This window comes from Seriola dumerili, unplaced genomic scaffold (assembly GCF_002260705.1).
Source record: "Seriola dumerili isolate Sdu_G_001 unplaced genomic scaffold, Sdu_1.0 BDQW01000002.1, whole genome shotgun sequence".
NCBI classification, from domain to species: domain Eukaryota; kingdom Metazoa; phylum Chordata; class Actinopteri; order Carangiformes; family Carangidae; genus Seriola; species Seriola dumerili.
The window spans coordinates 4,943,066-4,966,389 of NW_019174257.1; the positions used below are offsets into that span (position 1 = coordinate 4,943,066).

The following is a 23,324-nucleotide window of genomic DNA, read 5'->3' on the forward strand; positions in this document are numbered from 1 at the left end:
ACTGCCTCTGACAAGCGTATCAATTAAAACTGCGCCTCCTTTTCAAGTAACCTGATTGGTGAAAATGAAATGACCGTCCAATCAGAGACGTTGGTGGGCGGGACATCCATCTGCTGTCCTCAAACGAGGAGGAGTCGTGTGTTTGGAGGGAAGTTTAACCCAAACAGTCACGCAGTTTACGTGGATAAACAATTGGCGAATGTTTTTAGAGTTTGAAAACAATATGGTTCGAAGTATTTAAGAGGCAGAAGTAATAATTTTATAGTTAAGTGTCGGTTAGCTGTATAGAAAAATTAAGCTCGATGTGTGCGAGGAGTTAGTAGGTTTTGGCAGCTTCTCAGTCGCTATTAGCTAGGTAAGCTAACATTAGCCATGATTAAAAGTTACCGATAGCTCGCTGCACGGATTTAGGCTGTGGGCTAAACCGGAATATGCCGATACACAGCTATAGATCATTTATAAATGGACAGCTTTGAACATGGATCGAAAGACGAAGCGGCTGGAAAGTCAACTGTGCAAAGCTGTGAACGATGGAGAACCCAGGTGATGCTCTGCCCCCTCTCTCTTTGTTTTGCCCAGACATGCCTTCTGTCGAAAAAGAGGCGACGCCAGGATCGATAATTACACGATCATCTGCAATTCCAAATTATTTACAACATGCAAGTATTTAAGTACTTTAAGCCTTTACTCTAAAGTGTGTTCTTGTTGATCATCGTTGAAGCTGTAATGTCAGACTGACGCATTGTTTTGCAATGGTTCGGTACAGCTGAACACTGAGACTTGATTATAATAACCATACAGTATCAACCCGGTGAGGCCAGTAATTCCAGTGGTGCAGTGACTACAGGAGGTGCAGATAAGTTAAACGATGATAGTAGTATATATATAGTAACAACACACAATTCTTTTCAGTTATTCAGACTGGTGTCATTTACAATTATAAAGACAAACTGTAAAGTTAAAAGCTTTTTGAATTTCTGGTGCAACTGAAAACACATTAAAACTATATTATATGGAAAATGATTAAAATCCAGAGATCATGGTGAAGTTATAAACTATATAGAAACTGCTTTGTTAAAGGAGATCACAGTGACACAAACAGACCCTTAAAAATGCCAGCTACCATTCCTGACAGTCTCAAAAATACGAGATATTCAGTAAACTGTTATGTGCATACAGAATTATCGTGTTAATGATTCTGCTATTTTGTCCTGCAACATTTTATGGAACACCACACCCTTGCTTGCAATACAGCAACACACAGTACTGTTTGCTTTTCCTTGGCAGATCTGTGCAGCTGCTTCTCTCACAAGGTGCACGTCCTGACTTTGTGGCTAGTAAAGGAGTGGCTGCCATACACTTGGCTGTTGGCAAAGAGACTGAGAAGAACACACGCTGCTTGAAAATGTTGCTGCAATATGGAGCGGACCCTAATATCAGGTATGGTTACAGAAAACTGAGATGAAAAGTCACTATGTCAATGTGATCATTTTCTTCATCACAGTCTTCACTACTAAAGAAACCACGTCTTTAAAATTACTTTTCCTTAGATCTGTTCAATAAATGTGAGTGTAAATAAAGGTCATACAGATTTTTGAGCAATCTTCCACACGCTCTCTGCATTATATATAAGCCTACAGTGGCAGCATTATGCTGTCTCCAGTATCATCTTCCATTAGGAAATATGTTCAAATATAGACACAAAAAACGAATGAAATTCTCTGAGCATAATGATAACGTATTGTTTGGCAAAGTTGTATTTTTACTTGTATTTCTTCCAGGTCATCAGAGGGCCTGACTCCTCTGCATGTTGCTGCACTATGGGGATGTTATCAAAATCTGAAAATGCTCTTGATGAATGGAGGGGACCCAAACATTAAAGATAAGGTAAGAATTCATTTTAGTATCATAAATAATTTTACATAAGGGGCACTGCATGGGCTAAGTTTCAGGAGACAGAACATGAAAAAATTGGTTTTAAGTTAAACAGACATGCACTCATAAACACTTCATATTATTTAAAATAACTGGAAATTTGCTTGTTCTTGTGTCAATGATTACAAATTCTCCTAATGCCAGATTCAGTTTGGTTTATGCCTATTGTCTCCTTCATCCATGCAGGAAGGAAATACACCAGGGCAGCTTGCAGAGCAAGAGGAGAATAGAAAATGTGCCCTGCTCCTTCAGGAGTACCAGGCCAGCTCCATGGACACAGAGGAGGACGACTTGCCTCAATTCCAATACTGTAAGATAGTCTTCTATAACATTTTTGTCCTTTCAGGGATTATTTAAGTCATTCATCCTTAAAAATCACACTTGTATACAACTTTTTATTGTCCAACTTGTATTATTTCTATAACTGGAAAACATACTTAAATCTTACTTAAGCTGTGGTGTTAGAAATTGTACTGGGATAAATTACAGTAATATTTATCAAGTCAGGTGTTTAATATTGTACTTGGTTGCCATTGATTGTCATATCATATTAATACCACTGTTATTTAATTGTTTTCAAAGCTCTGAAAGTGCTAACTTGTTTAAATCCTCAGAATTTTTAACTTAAAACCTATGTGTAAGTACTCATTTTGGATGTTGTATGTATCTTAAATAATGTTGGGAACCAAGGCAGAAAATACTTTGTCAAAACCTTCCATGAGTAACTAATTTATTTCAAAACTTTTTCCAGTCAAATGAAAAAAAGAAACACAGGGCTGATCATCTGCCAAACTGTTTGGCAGTGCATAAATATGAGATCAGATGTGTTCTAGTTATATTTTGGTAATTCTTCACTTTTGTAGGAACTCTGTTAATTTATGTCCCCTTTTTTTCTTCACAGCTGTTTATTCAGACCAAACGGACATGTCCAGTTATCCTGAGTCGGACTACAGCTTCAGTTCCTGCTCATCTATGATAAGTGACTTTGGCGAAGCTCCGTTGAGCAGCACACGGCGCTCGTCATTTTTAAACTTGTCTGACACTAATAGGAGGCCAAGTTGCAGAGGAATATCATATAACAGACTTTGTAATATGGACACTAAGAGGCATCAGAGCCAGGACTGGAACAATTCCTCTGTACATTGGGCATCTGAAGGTCCATCCATATTATCAAGCACTCGCATGTCTGCAATGGGACTTGTAGCTCCAATGCCAGTTCTTAAGGAGGATGATTTATTTATCGATGATGGTGTGTTCACATCAAAAGCAAATAAACATGCTGCTACTGCTGATGGCAGAATCTCTCCCTCTAGAAGAGACACACTTCCAGCATTTCCCTCCAGGCGAGCGAGCCGCAAGAGTGTGAGCTTCCAGGATGTAGATGAATATTTCCCTGTTTTTAGTCCTGAGTTTCCCAAGCAGCAGCCTGCTGTTGATGGCAGCCAGTGCCCCAGCGACTTGTCCTTTGACCTTTCTGAGTACTCTGACTTCCTGGATTCAGAACGCATGGCCACTGTTTTACACAAGCAGGGCATTGACGTCACATCGCCGGACCACGTTTATGTTTTCTGCAGGGAGAGCAGTGCAAGCACAGAAGAGGACATGGAGAAAACAGTCATCAGTCGTTGTAATGTGGAAGAGAGTGATGATGAACAGGAGGGGGGAAATGTAAAAGAGATGCAGGTGAAGTTACTTGAACAGCCAACACGTTCATGTGGGGGCAGCGGTAGCAGTGGGACCACTAGTAGTCATTACAGTAGCTGTGAGAGTGACCATTACACCAGTGCTCTGGATGCTTCCTTACACCCCAGACAGGTATTACGAAAGGAAGGTTCTTTTGGGGCTAAGTCTGACAAAAATGTTGAGATTTCTACTGACTCTGTTTCTGAATTGACAAGGCAAGATGGAAATCTCACACCTGTTCAACCCCAGATAGGTTCAAAATCTGAAACTATAGAGCATTTACCAGGTATCCTTGATAAACTGACCTTGGATGAAATAAAGCACTCAAACAATGATGCATTTGCTTGTAGTGGAGATGTTGTGAATACTACAAGCAAAGATGATGATGACAAGTTGGCTACAAAACTAACATCAAACACCAAATCTGACGATTCAGGTGGGGTATTAGAGGAAATAGCTGACCTTCCATTCACACCCAGTCCATATGTAACTGGCAGGACTCGCTCAAGGTTGAGTCGTTGCTCCCTGAGAACAAGCAGAATGCCTGACAGCCTCCTTGTCATGTCTTCTCTGTTTGAGGAGACCCTACCTACACCAGTTCGAACACGCCGCCAGACACCCAGGTCTCAGAGTAGTGAAGACTATTACAGTTCACCACATGCACCTAATTATACATCATCCTATTCAAGGAGCAGCGCAGGAGGAGACTCCGTGCCTGCAGATTGCCAAGGCACACAGTCCAGCACCCTGAGAGCTGGATCAAGTGTAAGCAATAGCCAAGCAGATACCTTCATCCTCTCCAAGAGCGTAACCGGCAGTGACACTGAATCACAGACTTTATCTGATACAGTTGTATTGGAGAAAAATGAGGACTATTCAATGGATGCTTATGAAAGAAACCTTGCAGAGATTGTACTTGCTATGCAAGGCCAAGAAATGGATCTTGATGAAGGTAGGGATTTTATGACAGATGATCTGACAAGTACAGATGAGGCAACAACAAAGGGAGATGTAATTGATGCCCCTGTTGAGGACAGAGTGGACAGCTTAAAAAATGAGGAAGTCTGGATCGCTGAGGAATGTAGCTCTCAGCCAGACTCTGTGTCATCTTCATCCAGCTCCAGCTATTTTTCCCCAAGGAGGTCCAGGGAAGACTCTGACCTTCCGTGCACCCCCGGCACCGGATGCACACCCAGGTACAGCATGAGCAGGCTGTCGAGCTGCCGCCGGCCACAGCACCTGGCTAACCTGTCTTACACACCTGGAGGGCGTCCGCTCATTCAGGATCTGGACGAACCAGTGGAGTACCTCTACACTGACACAGAACAGGGCCACAAGTTGATTGAGATCCATGTCCCGCCTACAGTTAACACCTCACTCAGCTCCAGCATGAGCACCGCCAGCAGCGAGGAGACCATCCTTTATGACTGGCACTCCATGCAGACTGACATGATGAGCAACAGAGGCAAGGAGAACCAGAAGCCCCAGATGTTACTACCGAAAGAGAAACATGATGAGGGTGAGGGCGGTTTGTTGCCAGAGACAAAAGGGATAACTGACAAGGAGCTGAGATTGAGGTTAGTGGAGCTGGGGGAGAGTCCAGGTCCTATCAGCAGCCGCACCAGGCCCACCTACATGCGAAGGCTGTGGCGTCTGTTGCAGGAGTCAAACTCACAATCACCGCATCACCAGAAGCAAATAGACCAGCCGCAATCAGGTGACGCTCATACTCTTTATTTAAAGTTCTTAATTACTGTTTACCAACCATTACTTGATTACCATATACCAACTTTGGCTGTATTATTCCTGAACTCGTGGTTTGGGTTGTGAGCAGTTTTTTGGTGAGATGAGGAGTGTGTGAGATGATAAACATAATATGTTTCTATTTAACTAAATGTTAGTCCCGAAGTAGTGAAATATGTACCATAAAAAATACTTTTAGAAAGAAGTAAATCAAAATGGAAAATTAAACACATTATGTGTATTAAAACTGTTTGGGGGATTCAGTCGCTTTGTGGGTAGATTAGATTAGAGCCACTGAATGAATGAGGCATATTTATACACTTCATATCATTTAGCTTATCATCACTGTCACTTAAACAGCCGTTTTCATTTGTTCTTTTTTTTTTTTTTTTTTTTAATTCCTGCAGATTTAGGTTACAGTCCAGAATTGCGTCAGGCCCTGCAGACCTTCAAGCTGCCTGATTGTCAGGCAGACGAGCAGGCCTTGTGCCAGCAGTTTGACCAACCAGATCAAAACAGGAAGTGGAGGGAGGGCATCATCAAGTCCAGCTTCAACTACCTGCTGCTCGACCCCAGGTCTGCTGTTTCACATCTTGCTTTGGTGTTGTCCTTTGCTTTCTTCTGCGCAATGTTGCCAGCCCTATTTTGCATGAAAATGATTTCTACAATCCACTGTTTGTATCTAGAAGGGGACGCTATGAATATTGGAGTGAGTGAGAAGCAATCATCAGACCTATTTCATTTAGACAATGAAGTACCAGTCATGTTGATTTGTCATTGAATTCCTTGGGAGTTCACCACAAGGATCAAAACACTGAAACAAACAAGCAAAATACGTGTTTTAACACACTTCTACAGATTAGGCTACAACCAAACTAAAACTGATCTAGCAAAACTGGTTAATTGTCTGATTTTATTGACTTTTGAGCATGTAGAAATAAAACAATCTATCAAATCAAATCAGCAATAGTACAGAAATCACTGTTCAGTTTCCACATCAGTACGACTGATGTCTTATTGAGTTTTAACTACCCATAGCCCTGTAATATTGAACTATAATTGAAGACATAATTAAACGGCTCTTTGTCTTTCTTCTCTGTCAGAGTGACGAAAAACCTCCCGTTCCGCAGTCACTCCATGACTCCACAGGAGTGTTTCCAGACATTTATCCACTCCGTATTTTATGTGGGCAAAGGAAAACGCTCCCGTCCCTACAGTCACCTGTATGAAGCTTTAGAGTACTACAGAGGCGACAAAACCTCCAAGGTAGGGCAGTATACACTGATCAGTCTTAGTTAATTAAAATGAATTTAAAATTAATGAGATATAAAGTATTTAGATAAAACATTGACCTTTTCTTCTGTGTGACAGAAATTGTGCCCCAAAGTGCAGCACATCCTTAATGTGTGGAACGCCGGGCAGGGCGTCATCTCTCTGCACTGCTTCCAGAACGTCATTCCAGTGGAGGCTTACACAAGAGAGGCCTGCATGGTGGAGGCCATGGGTGAGTACAAGCAGGGTGAAACTCATCACCAGTTATCTCTATGAAGTGGCAAACATTGATATAATCCACTGGGGAACGTCTCAGCTGCTGTTTGTCAGGCTCTTAAATCACCCTGTCAAAGCTTATTTTATTATAATTTTCAGATAATTATTGCTCACATATTAAATATATAATATGACATAAGTAGAGGGACTTAATGACTGGCTGGCAAAAGATGCTGTATCTCTAAACTTAATTCTACCTTAATCTATCTCAGTTGAAAAATTATTGGAGCAATTAAATAAAGATGCAGGAGACCGATGTGGTTGTTAGGAGCAACATAAGGGACGTCTAGAGGAGACAAAGTGGGGTCATTACAGAATTTTTATTGGTTAAATTCATGTGACAGTCTACTCAAACAACAGGTAGCTTTTGTTATTGATACTTTGGGCCATAGTCAGGAAAGGATGCTTGGTTTGTTGCTTGTCTATTGTCATAAATGCAGTCATTGAGTTAGTGCAGTCAAAAGTTGACATATGCAACACATTATCTTATATCTGATTGACAGTCTGTGTTAAGCATGTTCTTGAAATGTGATTTTACATATCACGTGACATATATAGCTCTATTTGTCTTGTTTTCTTTTTGAAATGTGCAAGTTTTGACTATTGCTAAACTCACAATTTCAGTGTCCCTTTTCACTGTTTTTAGGACACATAAGCACATGCAATCTGATTAATACACTAGGCAGCTTATTTTATTAAGCTTATAAGATGTTAATTTTGATAACCTACAGTTTCAGTCTACCAGCATTTTGATAATGTACCATGTTAGGCATTGCTGTTATCTTTTCCAGAGAAGTTTCATGATGACTATACTTATTGTACGAGTGTTTTTTCATGTTTGTGATGAGATGAGCCACAAATAAACACAAATGAAAAAACAAACACAGACAACGTTGTTCTTGTGCTGCTCCAGCCTTTCATTAACCAACTTACTTCTCCAATCACTTTCCAGGTTTGAAGATGCTCACTAATCAGAAGCGAGGGGATTTCTATGGTGTGGTGTCCAATTGGCAGGTGAGGCAAAAACGGGAGCTGGGCGTCCATCTGCTCTACCGGGCCATGCAGATCTTCATGGCTGAGGGTGAGAGACAGCTCAGACCAGCAGATATCAGACAGTAGCGACCCCCACTGGAGAGAGGTTTGAATAGCAGCAAACGACCAACGCACAGAAGGGGAAATATCACTAGTTCAAATTATAAAGCAGCTCTTGGTTGAACAATGTTGCACTCAAAGGTGGGATGAGGTAATTGTCCTTCTGCTACAAATGAACTCTGATCACGCCCATCCTCAGCAAAGTACACTTTGTCACACATGTGACATCCTTTGTAATATTTACATCTTTTGAACTCGGTAGTGAAGATCATCTTGCTTGTTTGGGTCCTTTTAAAATCTGTGCTTTTAGTAAATGTGTCAGTTGGTCATTAAAAGTGCTGAAAATGTCGAAAATGTCTAAGCATTAAATTGAACTTGTTCATATCTGTAGACATCCTGTAAATGTCAAAGCTGCCTGATTTCTGTTCTGCACTAATTTCATTTTGTATGTATATGTGGATTGGAGATGCATTTTCTCAATACACTGCTCAGATGAGACAACAAGTAATGTTTCCACAAAAAACTTAGGATGGAGCATTATAATTGCGCATAAAGCAGGTCTTTATGAGTCATGACTAACAAGGACAACAAAGTTGTTTTCCAAAAACATTTTTCTCAGTGGGACACTTTCATTCTCAACTGCTGTAGTAATAATTACTTTTTCAGATTGATCCACAACCAAATTCAAATATCTTATGCAGTATAATCAAAGTAACTGGTGCTATGTTACACATAAAAAAGTCAAAACATAATGTCTGAAAATATTTTCCAAAGAGGATGGGCGAGAGGAATTTACAAAGGAGGCCTGGTAGCTAATCACATTACTTTTGTAGTGTTATAAAGGCCAGTTATTGGTCCTTAGTATGATAGGTTTCATGAATGAAACAACAATGAAGTGTAGAGTTTTAGAAACTTAATGTTTGTTAAAAAGAAATATAATTTGTTTACATGCCTCGATTTCCATTTCATTTACTGTGCCATTTTGTTATTGTTAAAAAATGTATAGGAGGGAAGTCGATGATGTGATAATGTCCAACAGTAATTAGTGTTTGCATGTGTACAGTTTTTAGACATGTTTTGTAGAAACAGGGCAGTAGAGTTTGTCAGTAGTACATAAGTGCTTAAAATGTTAATATGTTCAAGTTAGTGGCAGTACTAGTTTGTGATATTTCACATGCTGTGACCAGTGTAGGATATTCACACTGGGGTTGCAGATCTTTTTTGTTGACCAACAAAATCAAATCAAATCAGATTTGTCTATGAAAGTTACATCCAATTTTAACCAATTCATTCAAAACCATTCATTGTATCCTCAGGGTAAAACACATGGCCACTTAAATGGAAGCTGCACTTAGTCTTTATTTGACACAAAAGGCTTTAAGACTAGCCATTACAAGCAGAAATTTGTATTTATAAATATATATTTTTTTACATTCTCACCTCCCAGGTTGGCGTGAGACCATCATAGAGAGGAGTAAAACCTGATCTATTGAATTAACTAATGAAATTAATTGCATGGAGATAATTATCTCTATTAATTCAACTTCAAAGCCATTTTTATAGTACACTTATTAAGTGCGTAGACAACTTTTTCAGATTTTCATAGTTATAAAGCCTCTTCATTGTGATATGTGTGTGATAAGTTTTCTTGATTGGCAAAATGCATCTATCACTTGTGTAAACCATACATGTAATTTCTGGATTAATTAAATGTAATGCTCTTTTTTCATTATGATCATTTACTTTTGCTGTTGCTATGTTTTCCCCCCTTACTTGCAATCGTGAAAAAAAATACAGAGGACATAAACCTGAACTGGATGTCTCTTTGGCCTTTTAACGTTCTGTTCCTTGGTGTCCCTCTAGTGGACAAAGGAAGTCATTAACTTTGCTCCCAAGTCTAGAAGTAGTAATCAGTATAAAGCTTGTAATCACTATAATCAATTAAAATGAGTGTTTGGTGTCAGTGTTGGGAGCAGTTATTTCATGGAAACCTATAGATTCTTTGTATGTTTAACACCCCTATTTAACAGGAATGTTGATGTAATTTATTTTCACAAGTTTAGGTTTATTTTGATGTTTACCATTTTGCCAACAAGGGCTTCAGTTGCCTCAATCCTACAAAAAAAAAAATGCAGTTTAGGTGTTAATGCTGTGCTTGTAATTGCTTTGCAAGAACAAGTTTCTCTTCTTGTTCAAAGATGCACACCGAATTTAGGCATGATGGTATCCAGTTACTGTTATCATGACTCATTCAGTTTCATAGAGCTTTAGCTTCTTGGTAATGGTTAGCCGATATTTTTTTACAAACATAATTGTGGTTTATACCGTAAACAACATGAATGTCCTTGTGCGTGTCTTACGTCAGCACTGAGCCTCTTTGACTTAACTGACATAAAATTACCTCACTGAGCAAAGCTAGATATCTCATCTGTATAATTGATTTTTCATGCACAAATGTCACAATATGTATTCTTTTAAGATAATTGTTCTGAAAATGTACAGAATAAATATTGGTGATACTGTACATTTAATGTAATGCAGGGCTGTTTTGAAAGCATAAAAATCACAGTTATGACCGTTATGTGGCTGAAACTAAAAGACCATGTGAAAAAAAGGGGGTTTTCCAGTTTCACCAGCAATGTTCTTCTTTTTTGCTGGTCAAGCAGTGGCAGCACTCTTCACTTCACAATACTGTTCGGGTACTTTCCTGCAGACTTTTTCCAAGGTAGAACAGCATATCTCACAAACAAGCTTCATACTCACACAGCAGTCAGTTATCTATTGGTGTTTTAGCAGCACACTTTTAGCATTTACTGTCTTGTTTTAATTACTTGCAATTGTCTCATTCAGTGGAAAAAAACAAAACAATGAGCTTAGCAGAAACACACACACACAAAAGGGGACAAAGTGCAGACATTGCAAAATATATTCTGCTCATTAAAAATACAAAGAATTAAAACCTAATTTAGTGAAATTACAAGATGTCTAAAATTGTATTTTACCAAATGTGTTCTGAATTAAGCATGCTGGATAAGCAGCTGGTTTTAACTTGTTTTGGAGTAAAACAATTTTATATTAATTTTACACTAACATTACATCCCTCCTCTTACATTTGAATTGAAATAAAAATTTTATGCAAAATAAAATGATAGAGAATTGGAATATTGTCCTTACATAGTAGGCCTGGTTAAACTGAGCTCTGTGTGAATTCAGACAGTGTGAACAGGCAAGATTAAGAGTGAGAAAGTCAGCTTCTTGTAAAGGTTGTTATCATCATGTGCTGCAAGTTGTTTTGATTTGAACTGTGCTGACTGTTCAAACGGCTTGTTGGGGCTGTGCGCGTGCATTTATGTTATAACTGTACTGTTGTTGTTTTCATGTTGTGTGTGAGAATTGGTGACTAATCTGTTGAATCAAAAACACATTTCTATAAAGAGTGTACATATTTCCTGCAGAAAAAAATATCTAAGACAACTTTCACTAATTATTTTAGTAATTTACAGTATATTTATATAGGCCTATTACTTTATCCCCCAGTTATGTTTAAACATTGTGAGTGTAAAGAATATTTGTAAATAGCATACAAGACAACAAATACTGCAGTAAAATTTGAATGGTTGTAATATTATTGAAATCTTGTATGATTCAAAAGCACAAACCAAGGATGAGAGATGTTTAAAAAAAGTAGCTAATAATTAGTGGTAATACTAAATGTTTGCTGTATTTAAATATGCATCACATCAGTGGTGTGATGCTTTTAATCAATAGGAAAAATCTAATGCAGATAGGTTTACTCTTCTGAATGTGTAAAGGAAAGGGCCATGACTGTAATCACTTTCACATCTCCTTTAACCAAAGAAGAACGATCAAATGAAAAAATACCTACCATATCACTGAGGGCAGAACTTGTGACAATTTATTCGATAAACTACACCAAATCAAATGGCATACGGTATTATAACAATCAGGAATACACAGTAAAGTTGTAGAGTTTCATGGTTCTTTAATGTTTTGTCCTACAGAAAAACATATAAAACATGAATGAAAAGCAGGTACATATTTTAACACATAATATAAACCGCTGTGTTCAACACCACATTCAAGATATTCAAGTTCTTGTTCCACCAAACTGAATTCAACAGTAATTAAACCATTTTAATATATTTACATCTACATCTTTTGGTGGTCTACCTGGTGGTGAAAAAAATACAGAATTTTAATGACTAAATCCTTTTTATTCCAAAAAGGTCAATCATTTTAGCATGCATCTGTTCATAATTCAACACATTCTCACTTTTTTTTTTTTCATGTATTATTTACAACTAAATCATTTATCAAACCTTAGATGCAAGGCGAGCCATACATTCTTGGTATATTTTTCTTTAAAGGTCATTTTTTTCCCCAACTATCTCTTGCATCTTTATTCTTCTTCCTCCTGCTGCTGTAGCCAGACTCAGACCCCTCCGCCCCAGCCGGCGTGATCGAGATGCAATCTGAACTGCCTGTCAATTCACACCGCCCGTGTGCGCCTGTTGTTGGTGGGAGGCGAAGGGGTTGGGGTTGGGGGTGGGTGTGTGCTGGCGGAGAAATAAATAATGCCATCATCAGCATATCGTGATGCTATTCCTTGTGACGGTTGGATGAAATCTGGGACACAGTTGCATTCATCGTTCAGTGAGCTCTTCCACACAGTTAAACCCACCGACAGCAATGAATGTTGATTGTGACCTTTGCTGTGGTTTGGAAGCTGGAAGTAGTTTTTTGCTTGTTTGTTTTGTGGAGGAGGGACGCAGCGCTCTTCATGTGATTGGTCAAGGAGTCATTTGCCATGCCTGTGTGCAGGTTTCTGCACGTGTCTGACTTCTTTTCCCTTCTTTTTGGAGACACCGAGTGACAAAGCCTGGCCACAGGGTACAATCAACGGTCGATGGTTTTTTCAATTTAGCTCAAACTCACCGACAGCGTTGAATGTTCACTGGGGCGAGCACAGACCTGATGGTGACCAGAGATGACAGTCTGCTTAGAGATGCAGAGGCAGTGAGTCTTAAGTGTGGGCGGAGAGGCTTCTAACTCTCTCCCTTCATGCTAAATCCCCCTTTTTTCATTCTCTGAGCACAGAGCACACTAAAAGAATCATGAGTGTTTTACCATGCTCTCCATTTTGGCACATCTACATCTACGTCTATAGACTTAAAGAAGGGAACAATAATACCATATCTATTTGTACTGGAGGTCTTCCATTCAACTTTTAACATGAACAAAACCTGCTGCTACATATACATGCATACATCACACTGCTTTTTCCCCACATTCTTTGCCATTTACATACTGTACCTGAGGATAAGAGACAGAAAAGCATTAATATCAAGGAACAAACATGATAAGATATAAATCAAATGCAATTAATTATTAAAACAACTGCCTCCTGTGCTCTCCACTACCGCAGCTAAAAAGTAGCAGAGCTGGCTGTGCCCTACTTCTTCTTAAATCCTGGCAAAGGCGACATTTGATTGTCGCCAAATGACACATGGTCATTATGACACTAAAGACATTCTTAATGTATGGGAACAAATTTTATTTCACTACAAGTAACAGTTAGAAGAGGGAAGTCATCTTGAAACTCATGACTCATAGTGGGTTTTAGTAAACACAAGCACCTGGGCGGAGGCTGCAGCCAGTCATCATAGGCTGTATTGAAGCACCGTGGTGCAGCCTCTAGAGAGACACTAGCATGCCTTGAGGGCTTCATGCAAGGTGGAGGTTGAGGAAGACACTGGGTATGAAACCGTCGACTCACCCAGATCAATAGCATCTGTTGTTTTCACTATGATGTGTCACTGTGGCTGAAGACTGGGTGTTTTTCTTTGGTTTTCTTCTCGCGCTAATACCAGTAAAGAAACTGTCCAGCAGCTTGCATGAAAGATTTTATTACGCAGTGTTTAATCAGAGCTGCTCTTCATGGAAAAAAAAAAAAAAACGCAGAGTTTGTGAGAAGCACAAAAATAAAATGCCACAGAGCTGCTGTAGCATTAGATACGATGTGACAAAGCTGTGGCAGTGAGTCAAGATGTGGTCAGATGATAAATATGGTGTTGGGACACTTTTACTGGGCAGGATAAGGACTGACTAAGACGATGTGGTGGATATCTCATCTACTGCCTAATACTTTTTTCACACAGAAAACAGAGTTAAAATTACACTGTGTCCAGTCTTTACTATAAAGCAGCAACACACTAAGTAGTAATAATTGAAGATTTTTTAAAAGTTTTCTACCACAAGCCTGACAGCAGAGAATGTGCCGCCTCTCTTCTCTCCTTTAGATCACAAGAGCTGTTTCTGCTGTCATTTCCTGTGCATCTCAGTTAATGTATTCTTCTGAAAAGCTTGTCAGTTGTGAGCAAAAACTACATCATAACTAAAAATACTTCAACCAAGTAAAAAAAAAAAAAAAAAAAACAGTTTGTTTGCTGCTGACACGTCTCCCAAGCTCAGACCAAAAAGCACAGTCCTTGCTGCGAGGGACACCGCTAACTCAGCCTCTCTATACTCTCCCGAACCGTGATTTGAGTGACAGTGTTGGAATTGACAGAAGTGGATGAGAAGGAATGTTGCTTTATAAGGTCTTCTCTGGCCGCAGGACGAGGGTGACAGTAGGAAGAAAGATCCAGGACACGCAACTAGAGAGAGCAGGGCCCTGAGCTGACAATGTGGCCCTAATCTGAATGACAAGGTCTGCACATCAGCCCTCAAACCAGACTGGGGTGGGTGGAGGGGGTGAGAGAGCTAAGGGGGAGAGAGGAGGAAGAAAGGGGAGAGCAAGAGGAATAAGAAGGGAGGAGGGAGAGGGCAGACAAGGGTGTCCTTCCTTCAAACATGCTGGCCTTAATGGCACGGACAGCTCTGACATTTAACCACTGAATCATTTTTAGATAAGTGGATGTGGTGGTGAGAGATGTGACTTGTAAAAATTTCAAGAGGCGTTTTTCAAGCTAAATATAAAAAGCTTTGAAAAAGACAAGAACAAAACCTCAGCCAAGGAATAATGTTGATCACAGAACATGGGTGATCTTCCTAATGAGTGAAACAACTTCAATTCAAGGACAAGAGTAGATTACAGAGAAGAAGTTGGTGACTTTAAGAGGCAGTGAATTGCTGGATCTGTGCAGAAGTGAACTGACAGCACTTATTTCATAACTCCTGCAGCTCTTAAGCAACAACATAACCCACAGTTGGTTCAGAGAAGCTACTCGGTGGCCAACACTAGGAGACCACAAGTGTAGTGGTCATCTCCCAAAGGGGAATTAGTATGAATGTGATACAGGATACCACAGATAAAGGCCACACATGCTGAGCAGCATGTGAATGACAGAAAGCTATAAAATCTAAAAATGTCAAAGCTGCTGAGGAGCGCTAACAACAGAAAACTAGCAGAACAAGTTTGCGTAACAGATACTGTCAAAGTTTCACAATTAGTGCTGAGGACCCTGTCATAACACCATCGTAATTCCAGAAAGACATCATACAGGAGGTGATCGAATTACTCCAAAATAAAAGAACCATCTGCACTTGATATCACAGTAGCGTGTGAAAGTGCTGATCTTTTTTTTTTTAATGTCAAATGTCCTTTCATCGCCTGAGGTAAAGGAGGAATGTTGGGCTTAAAAAATGTGGCGGAAGAGCATTTTTTCTCATCTGTGAGACAAGGTTTGTTTCATAAAATAATAACTGAACAAGAAAAAAGATTTAAAAAAAAAAAAAAACCCTAAATGTGGTTATAAAACTCACTACATATAATATCCACATCCTCTATTGTTTTTCAGATTTAAAGTTATTTCAAAGCAAAAAAGTTTTTAATGCACTTTATATGGGAAAAGCTGGGTAGTCACAATTCAAATCTCAGTGACACAAATGTCAAACATTTAGTATTTTAATCAACGCCAAAAACATCTGCTTGATGTCAAGAGTTAAAATATTTTGTGACACTGAAGCTATTCAGATCAGAAAAAGAAAATTCAGCAGCCAGTTTGTGTTCAGGCTTTAAAATGTGGTTTGCATAAACACACACACACACACACCTCACTGTGGAAACCCCAGTTTCTGTCTTTCTCCCACCTTCAGTCACTCGCTCGCTCTGTCTCTCAGGAGGGGGAGGACATTCCTGGCGTGGGTGCTGTGAGTTGTTGCTCTCTGCCTGCAGGTACAGACCAGCCTCCTCTGTCTGCCTGTCTGCAGATATCATACCGCGACGTGATCTGTTTAGCTGCCTGACTTAATGCTCACCTGCTCGCGCGCCTCCGGCTCTGTGTTTCTGTGTGTGTGTGTGTGTGTGTGTGTGTGTGTGTGTGTATTTGTGTGAGTGTGTGTGTTGACTTCTTCCGTCTCCTCACAGCTGGAATGGCGTCTCCCACTTTATCAGCTGCCCTGCGATTACAGACACATACACACAGAATGATAGAATTTAGACTTTTACCACAATGGCCAGATATTTACAAATTTAAACACAATCAATCTTCTAGCAAACAATATGCAGTCAACAAGAAAATACACAGACACACACACACACACACACACATACACGCGCTGACAAGCTGGATTAGAAAAAAATGGGGATGATTACAGTACTTGCCAGAATTTATCAAAACTAGCAATACCTGTTTCACACATCTAATTTCTATATGTTTCAATCTGTACAGGGTCTTTACATCTCAAAAAGTAGAGGAAAGGGTTGAATTCCCCCGATGCTGAAACCGGGTTCCCTCCTCCTGTGTTATTTTTTGTTATTTCATCCTTAGGTTGGTTGTCAGAGCACTGACAGATACAGGCTGACGTCTAAAACCATGCTCACGCAAACACACACAGACACACTTGAGGAGGGGTCTGAGTCCAGCTGGAGGTGGTCTCCTGCCAAACCTGCAGGCAGGCTGCCTGTATTCATAATCATCACACACATGCTGATTGGAACTGACAGGACACACACACACACACACACACGCACACACACACACACACACACACACACACACATACACACACACACACACACACACACACACACATACACACACACACACACACACACACACACACATACACACACACACACACACACACACACACACATACACACACACACACACACACACACACACACATACACACACACACACACACACACACACACACATACACACACACACACACACACACACACACACAGAGCTGAGAGAAAATATCTACTAGTGGGTAAATCAATATTTCAAGGGCAACCTGCTGTCCTAAAAATTTTATAACAAGAAACTATTTTGCCGCTGCTGGTGCATTATTCTGTCTTTGACTTCCTTTTCTTTCTGCTAATTCATCTAATATCACACTGTGCATTTAGACAAAAAAAATGGGACGGAGGTTGTGAAAACAGAAATAGAGGTGGATGTGTAGGAAAGACAACCACAATTGATGTAGACTAGCAGCAGTGAGTAATGTCATGAGAGAGGAGCAGAGTGGGGAGAAAAAGCGAGAAGTGAATAATAGCCAATAGGCTGGGAGAGCGACAGGAGCGAGAGAGATGGAGGAAGAGTGCCTCTCTCTCAAACAAACACACACACACACACACACACACACACACACACACACACACACATACACAAAGCAGAGAGAGACTCCGCAGGGCGCCAAATAATAACCTTCCTTGTCATTATCATCGCCCAGCCAAACCGCTCTCCACTCCTCCTCCACCTCCTTCCGTCCTCAACACAATCATTGCCCTATCGTTTACAGTGTGCTGCTAAATGGGAACATCAATAGACACATCCATTAGCAGTGCGAGTCCTTTCGTCTCTGATTCTCAAGTGCTTTAATAGCCGGCACACACACAGGCGCTCTCATGCTGCACTTCGGCCGACTGTTAACCAAGCTAGCCCCGCGCAGGCACAGCCAAACTGATGGAGTGTGTCATTAAAGCTGGTTAGTAGCACGGTCGCTGTGAGGGTGGCGCCATCACTTAACCTGGAGCTACAAACCAAGATGATGGGGCTGCTTTCTGATTTAAGTAGCTTTACCTACAAGCAGCAATCCTAGAATATCCTCCTTTCATTTATATATTTTACCCATGTCTTTGCTGCTATAAACAACCCTGCTGTCAATTTTTGCGATGTAATCTTTATGCATTACCAATTTATCACAAAATCTGTTTCACTGCAGGACTTTCTGTTTAAGTCTTTCCTTTGCAGCAATCACTACTCATGATAACTACCAAGTTTCTCTTCTATTTATTGCAAACAAACTGCTGTGTCTTTAGGGAAAAAATATTCTTTGGGAAAGACCTGCCAGACATCGGGCATTCAAATCTCAAATGTGCATAGGGTGAAATACTACTGTGTAGTCCATGAGTGATAGTAGTCAAACATGAGCATATATTTGCATGGTTATGGGAAATGTTGGCCATTAGACCACATTTAAAGCAATGACTCTTACGTCAAAGAGTAGTACAATTGCATTTTTGCATGCCTCAGTGTGATAACCTGGTAATATACCGGACAGAGCAATGGATATTAATTATGTCTTTTGTTTATTTATGAGCTATTGTGTTCAAAACATACACAAACACAAAGAGTTTATGAATGTAATTTGCAAAGGCCCACAAATAAAAACTAATCAATACAAAGAGGCCAATCTTATTTAGGACTGCATTAATACCTTGTTAACCTCAATCTGAACTATAGCCACTGTAACTCTAGATGCAAATTAACATGGGCGGCTGTTTGACAGTTTAATGAACATCAAAATAAGCCCCACCCGAACCCATCCAAAAGAGTGGCGGAATGAGAAAAAGATAAGGAGGGACAAGAAGGGCAAATGCAGCACTTCAGAGGGAGGGCTTCCCACAATGCCGCCTCACACACTGTAATTTCAGCACACATGTTTTTTTTTTTTTTTTTTTTGGAGGGAGGGAGGGAGGGCGAAGCAGGATGCTGGGAAGCCTGGGAGGGGCACTGGGTGGGTAAGGGGGGTAGTTTGTCGGGGGTTTGTGGGATATGTGGTGCAGCTGTTAAAGTTGACTTGTGGTGATTGGTTTTGACTGATGGAAACAGAAGAAAAAAGGAGCAGGTTTTTCTGTATGCACACACACGGACACATGACAGCATGACAGCAGACACACATAATTACTCCTAATGTAAAATGATGAATGAAAAAAAATATAAAAGCACAAAGAAACTACTTTTCAGAGATTGACTACTATCCAAGTAGTCAATTTGTCTTTAAATTACTCAGAAAGGAAAACAGCAGTGGATAATGAGTTTGTTTTCTCACATTCACACCATTATTATCCTCCTGACTCCGTGCTCGGTGGTCTCTGATTCTTACCGTAACAGGCATGTGTGTGTGCTTGTGTGTGTTGCAGGCTGGTGGTACACCGCAGACAGACTCAAGGTGCCGTTGAATGTGTGTGTGTGCGTGCCTCCGTCGTGTCTGGACAAGGGAAGAAAACAGAGGAGAAGAAAGCACAGGATAAATTCAGGTGTTTGGTAAACCATGTTATTAAAATGTCATTCACACACACACTCACACACATACACAAAATGAGCCATCTAAGTGAATGAATCAGAAGGAAGCACACGCACGTACACTCTACAAGACAAACAGGCACACACACACACACACTATTCAACAAATCCTTGTAACCAACAGTGTTTTATTACCAAACTTTCACACAAAGCAGTTTATAACTTCCATTTCCAAATAATATATGTGTGTGGAGTTGACATGTGTCTTAAATTATTCACTGAAATTATTCAACAACACTGACTGATATGTCTAACAGTATTAGCTATAATAAGTCTGCACTCCCCCTTCCTGCAGAACTCACATGATTATATATGTCCAACAAGCCCACTCACAACCCAATTCCTATAAACACTCTGGGTGGTCTTGAGAAATGATGACAAGGAGCCGTCGTGTGTGCACATTAACACGCGATTCATCTTAAAATATAATGAAAAAAAAAAGGATGGACGTTAAGGTGGTTTAAAGAGAAAAACACTGTGATGCCACAAGAACAAGAGCCCTGCTAACACAAAACCATATGGAATCAGCCTTTGAAGCCACTTTGCAGTCTGTAAAATCAGATCTTGACAAAACATGCTGGTGACTTTGAGTGGTGATGGCTGTTATGTCTCTTCTAATAAAGCTGAAATGTCACTGATGTGCTTTAATGTGGTGCCCTAAACACAATAAAGAATTTCAGGATAATGACGCCACTGACTGTAATGTATTATATAGAGCTGAGTGTCTGACGTGCCCACAGCATGATGAGGCTGGGAGTGATGTGCACTGAGACAGAATGAATTATCAAAAAGAATTTCTGAGTATAACATCTTAGATTGACCAGATGGAAAGGGAGAAAAGGCACAACCTGGAGATGGAGCAGGGGGTGACTAACGTTGCTTTTCCTATTCATAATTTACAGTGTCTGATAAAAGACACTGAGTACACAAACATAATTAACAAACATGTATTTAACTTATTTTCAACAAGATGATAAAAATATAAAGTCTGTCTTTTCCTTGTTGCTAGTGTTCTCCACACTCACCACAGACAAAAAGAGACAAATGAATTAGAGCTTCAACTAATGATTATTTTTATTGCTGATTAATCTGAATATTAGTTTCTTGGTGACTCAATTAATTGTTTGGTCTATAAAATTTTAAATTGCGAAAACTCATGTTGACATATTCAAATAGCTTTTTTTGCTGTTGAGCCTGTTTAATACATTCATATAAAAAACTTCACAAAGACTGTTATTGAACATCTAGTGAATCAAAATGTTTATGATTAAGCCCAATTAACTGACCAAGAATAGCCCTAAAAGAACATCAGAAAAGTGTGAAAATGATGACTATCCCAATTACAATGGGATGATTGGCCACTGTAAAACATAATGACATTCGAGGTATAAAAAATCCTACATATTATCAATATTTGTAGTAGTAGTAGTAGTGGTGATGGTGGTAGTAGCTGTAGCAGCAGTAGTATTGAATCATATTGCAGTTTTCCGTGAGTCAGTCGTGTTTATTCTCCGCATCCCCTGATGTTTTCTTTGATTTGAGTGCCATCTGGTCTCCCATTGTGACTGATAATGAGTCACTGACAGGGAGACAGACAAACACTGTGCTCTTTTTGTGGTCAATAAGCGCATTAAAGTTCCTGTGGAGGACATATTCTTAAATGTTTTTTTTAAAGCCACTTTAGCTGTGTTAATGATTTGAGCACCTTGCTGTTTGTAGTTTTAAGTCCCTCAAAGTCCTTTTTAACTTATTTCTTCTTTGGTTCAAGAACCTTTTGGTCCTTGGCAAGAACTCTGCCTCGTGTCATGATTAGATGTGGCAAGCACAAGTGCCCCTTACTAAAGATATCTACAAGTCTAAATGTGCTGTGTTTAAGCATACTAAGTACTGTATGTCCTAACCAGTTATATTTTTGGTTTATGTAAACATCAGGAGTGGAGTTTGGGTACTTAAATCTGATCCAGGACCAGGCCCTCTGATCCAAAACTACAAATCTGAGCGCAGAATCTAAGGCCAACGTCAACCATGACATTTTATTATATGTAGCAGTAATCTTTTAGCCAAACATCAGTCTTACTTTTTCTTTCATAATGCATGCGCTAAGTGCCATGTATTATTTCAAGCAGTCTAGACACAACTCTAATAAATCCCACGCTAAAAAATAACACCACAGCTGTAATAAATTGACCTGAAAATTCTTAGAAATCATATGTGTAAACTGAAAACACACACACAAGAAAAAAAAAAAGAAAATCAAAAGGGTTGCTGAAAGGTGACTTGCTAAAATAGACTTGCCAGTGAAATATGGTTCCTCTGAATTCCTCTCAGCCGGATCTACATCCACACAGAAAGAACAATGATTGACCTTGGCCGGATGAAAAATTGCCTCAATTGTTCATACTTCACTTTGATGTTAAATACAGTGAAACAGGGCAGCACAGGAAAGCTGCTCACCACAGCCGAAGGAGAAATTAAACCTTTTATGCCGCCTAAGAACTGCCCCCCCCCCCCCCCCCCCCCCCCGTTTCTAAAGTTACCCTTTGTTCACTTTACAGCATCTGCCAGAACATACATGCAATTTACTATTTCCGTCTCGCAGAGCTAATGTATCCCTCAGTTACTACTGTTTTCTATGTTATGTTCCTTCCTACATTGACTATGTTTTTTTTAACCATCTCCTGCATTGTTTCCCTCCCACCTCTCCATTTCTACCTCATTGTTTTTCCTCTCTCCCACTCCCATCCCTCTCTCTGCTCCAGTAAGCAGACTTGCTGAGACTGGGGAAGGCACCTCCATCATTAAGGTCTCGGCACGGAGTCACCAATTTATTCTCTCATTAACAGATCCATGTGCTGCTCAGTACATGACAAAAAAAAAAAAACCCTGGGACCACCCATGAGTTTAGGCCCCCTCAAAACAAAATGCAACAATAAAGATCTGTGTTCTCTCTGCCAGCTAAATGAGGCAATTCACGCGAAAGGAAAAAAAAAAAAAAAAAAAAGTTCCAAATTAATGGACGTTTTGATGGTACACAGAGTGTTTATGTGTTAACGAGAAGATGCTATTAATCAGGATTTACTGCTTGAAAAGCCCTTGTTGTGGGATTGACTGGCCTTGCAGCTTTTATTCTTTTTCCACAAAGTGAAGGAAGCCTCATATAAATTACAGTTTGTTTCCAATTTGTAAAAAAAAGAAAAAAAAGAAAAAGACAATTAGATGTGTCTAATTTTTATACTGACTCCTGACAAATAAGACAAACTTAGTGAATACTGAATCCTGTACATCTAGTTTTTTTCACCCCAATAGTAGCATTTGTCTTTTAATTTCTTCATTTGTCGGTGGCCATTTAGTTTGAGAGTCAGAGGGCAACAGTCACAAGATGATAAAACCTTATTTCTAGTGACCCAGGGGAGATTTTTCTCTCTACAGACTGTTGTAGAGAGGCTGCCGGGTCAAGCAAATAAACCTAGCTAGAAGTTATTAATGAACATGAACCTTCTTGCAATTAAAGACAAATTCTGTAATTGTGGTCCTGTGTAGCGCACCGGGCAGATAACGACACAAACACGGCAAAAGTTAAAAGTTCAACTGGAGTAAGAGAAAAATCCTGCAATTTATTACAAGAATTGTCTTTGTCTTTTCTACTTTGAGCTATATAAGTGCAATAAGAGAAAACCAAAATATATATATGGTCTTTATGGTAACCTTCTGTACTGTATATAAATGGAAGCCCTTCTTGTCTCATCTGGCCTCTATTCAATG

The 23,324-nt window shown here is 39.7% G+C and overlaps 1 protein-coding gene across 1 annotated transcript; it reads left to right on the top strand.

Moving 5' to 3' along the window:
* The first annotated feature begins 201 nt into the window (after positions 1-201).
* Positions 202-9,110, top strand: LOC111234574. The gene is made up of 9 exons (XM_022762767.1): positions 202-543; positions 1,288-1,440; positions 1,782-1,887; positions 2,122-2,245; positions 2,837-5,335; positions 5,769-5,937; positions 6,465-6,627; positions 6,733-6,865; positions 7,862-9,110. Exons 1-9 carry the CDS (start codon positions 479-481, stop codon positions 8,026-8,028), a joined length of 3,579 nt encoding a protein of 1,192 aa, XP_022618488.1. The 5' UTR covers positions 202-478; the 3' UTR covers positions 8,029-9,110.
* The last annotated feature ends 14,214 nt before the right edge of the window (positions 9,111-23,324 follow it).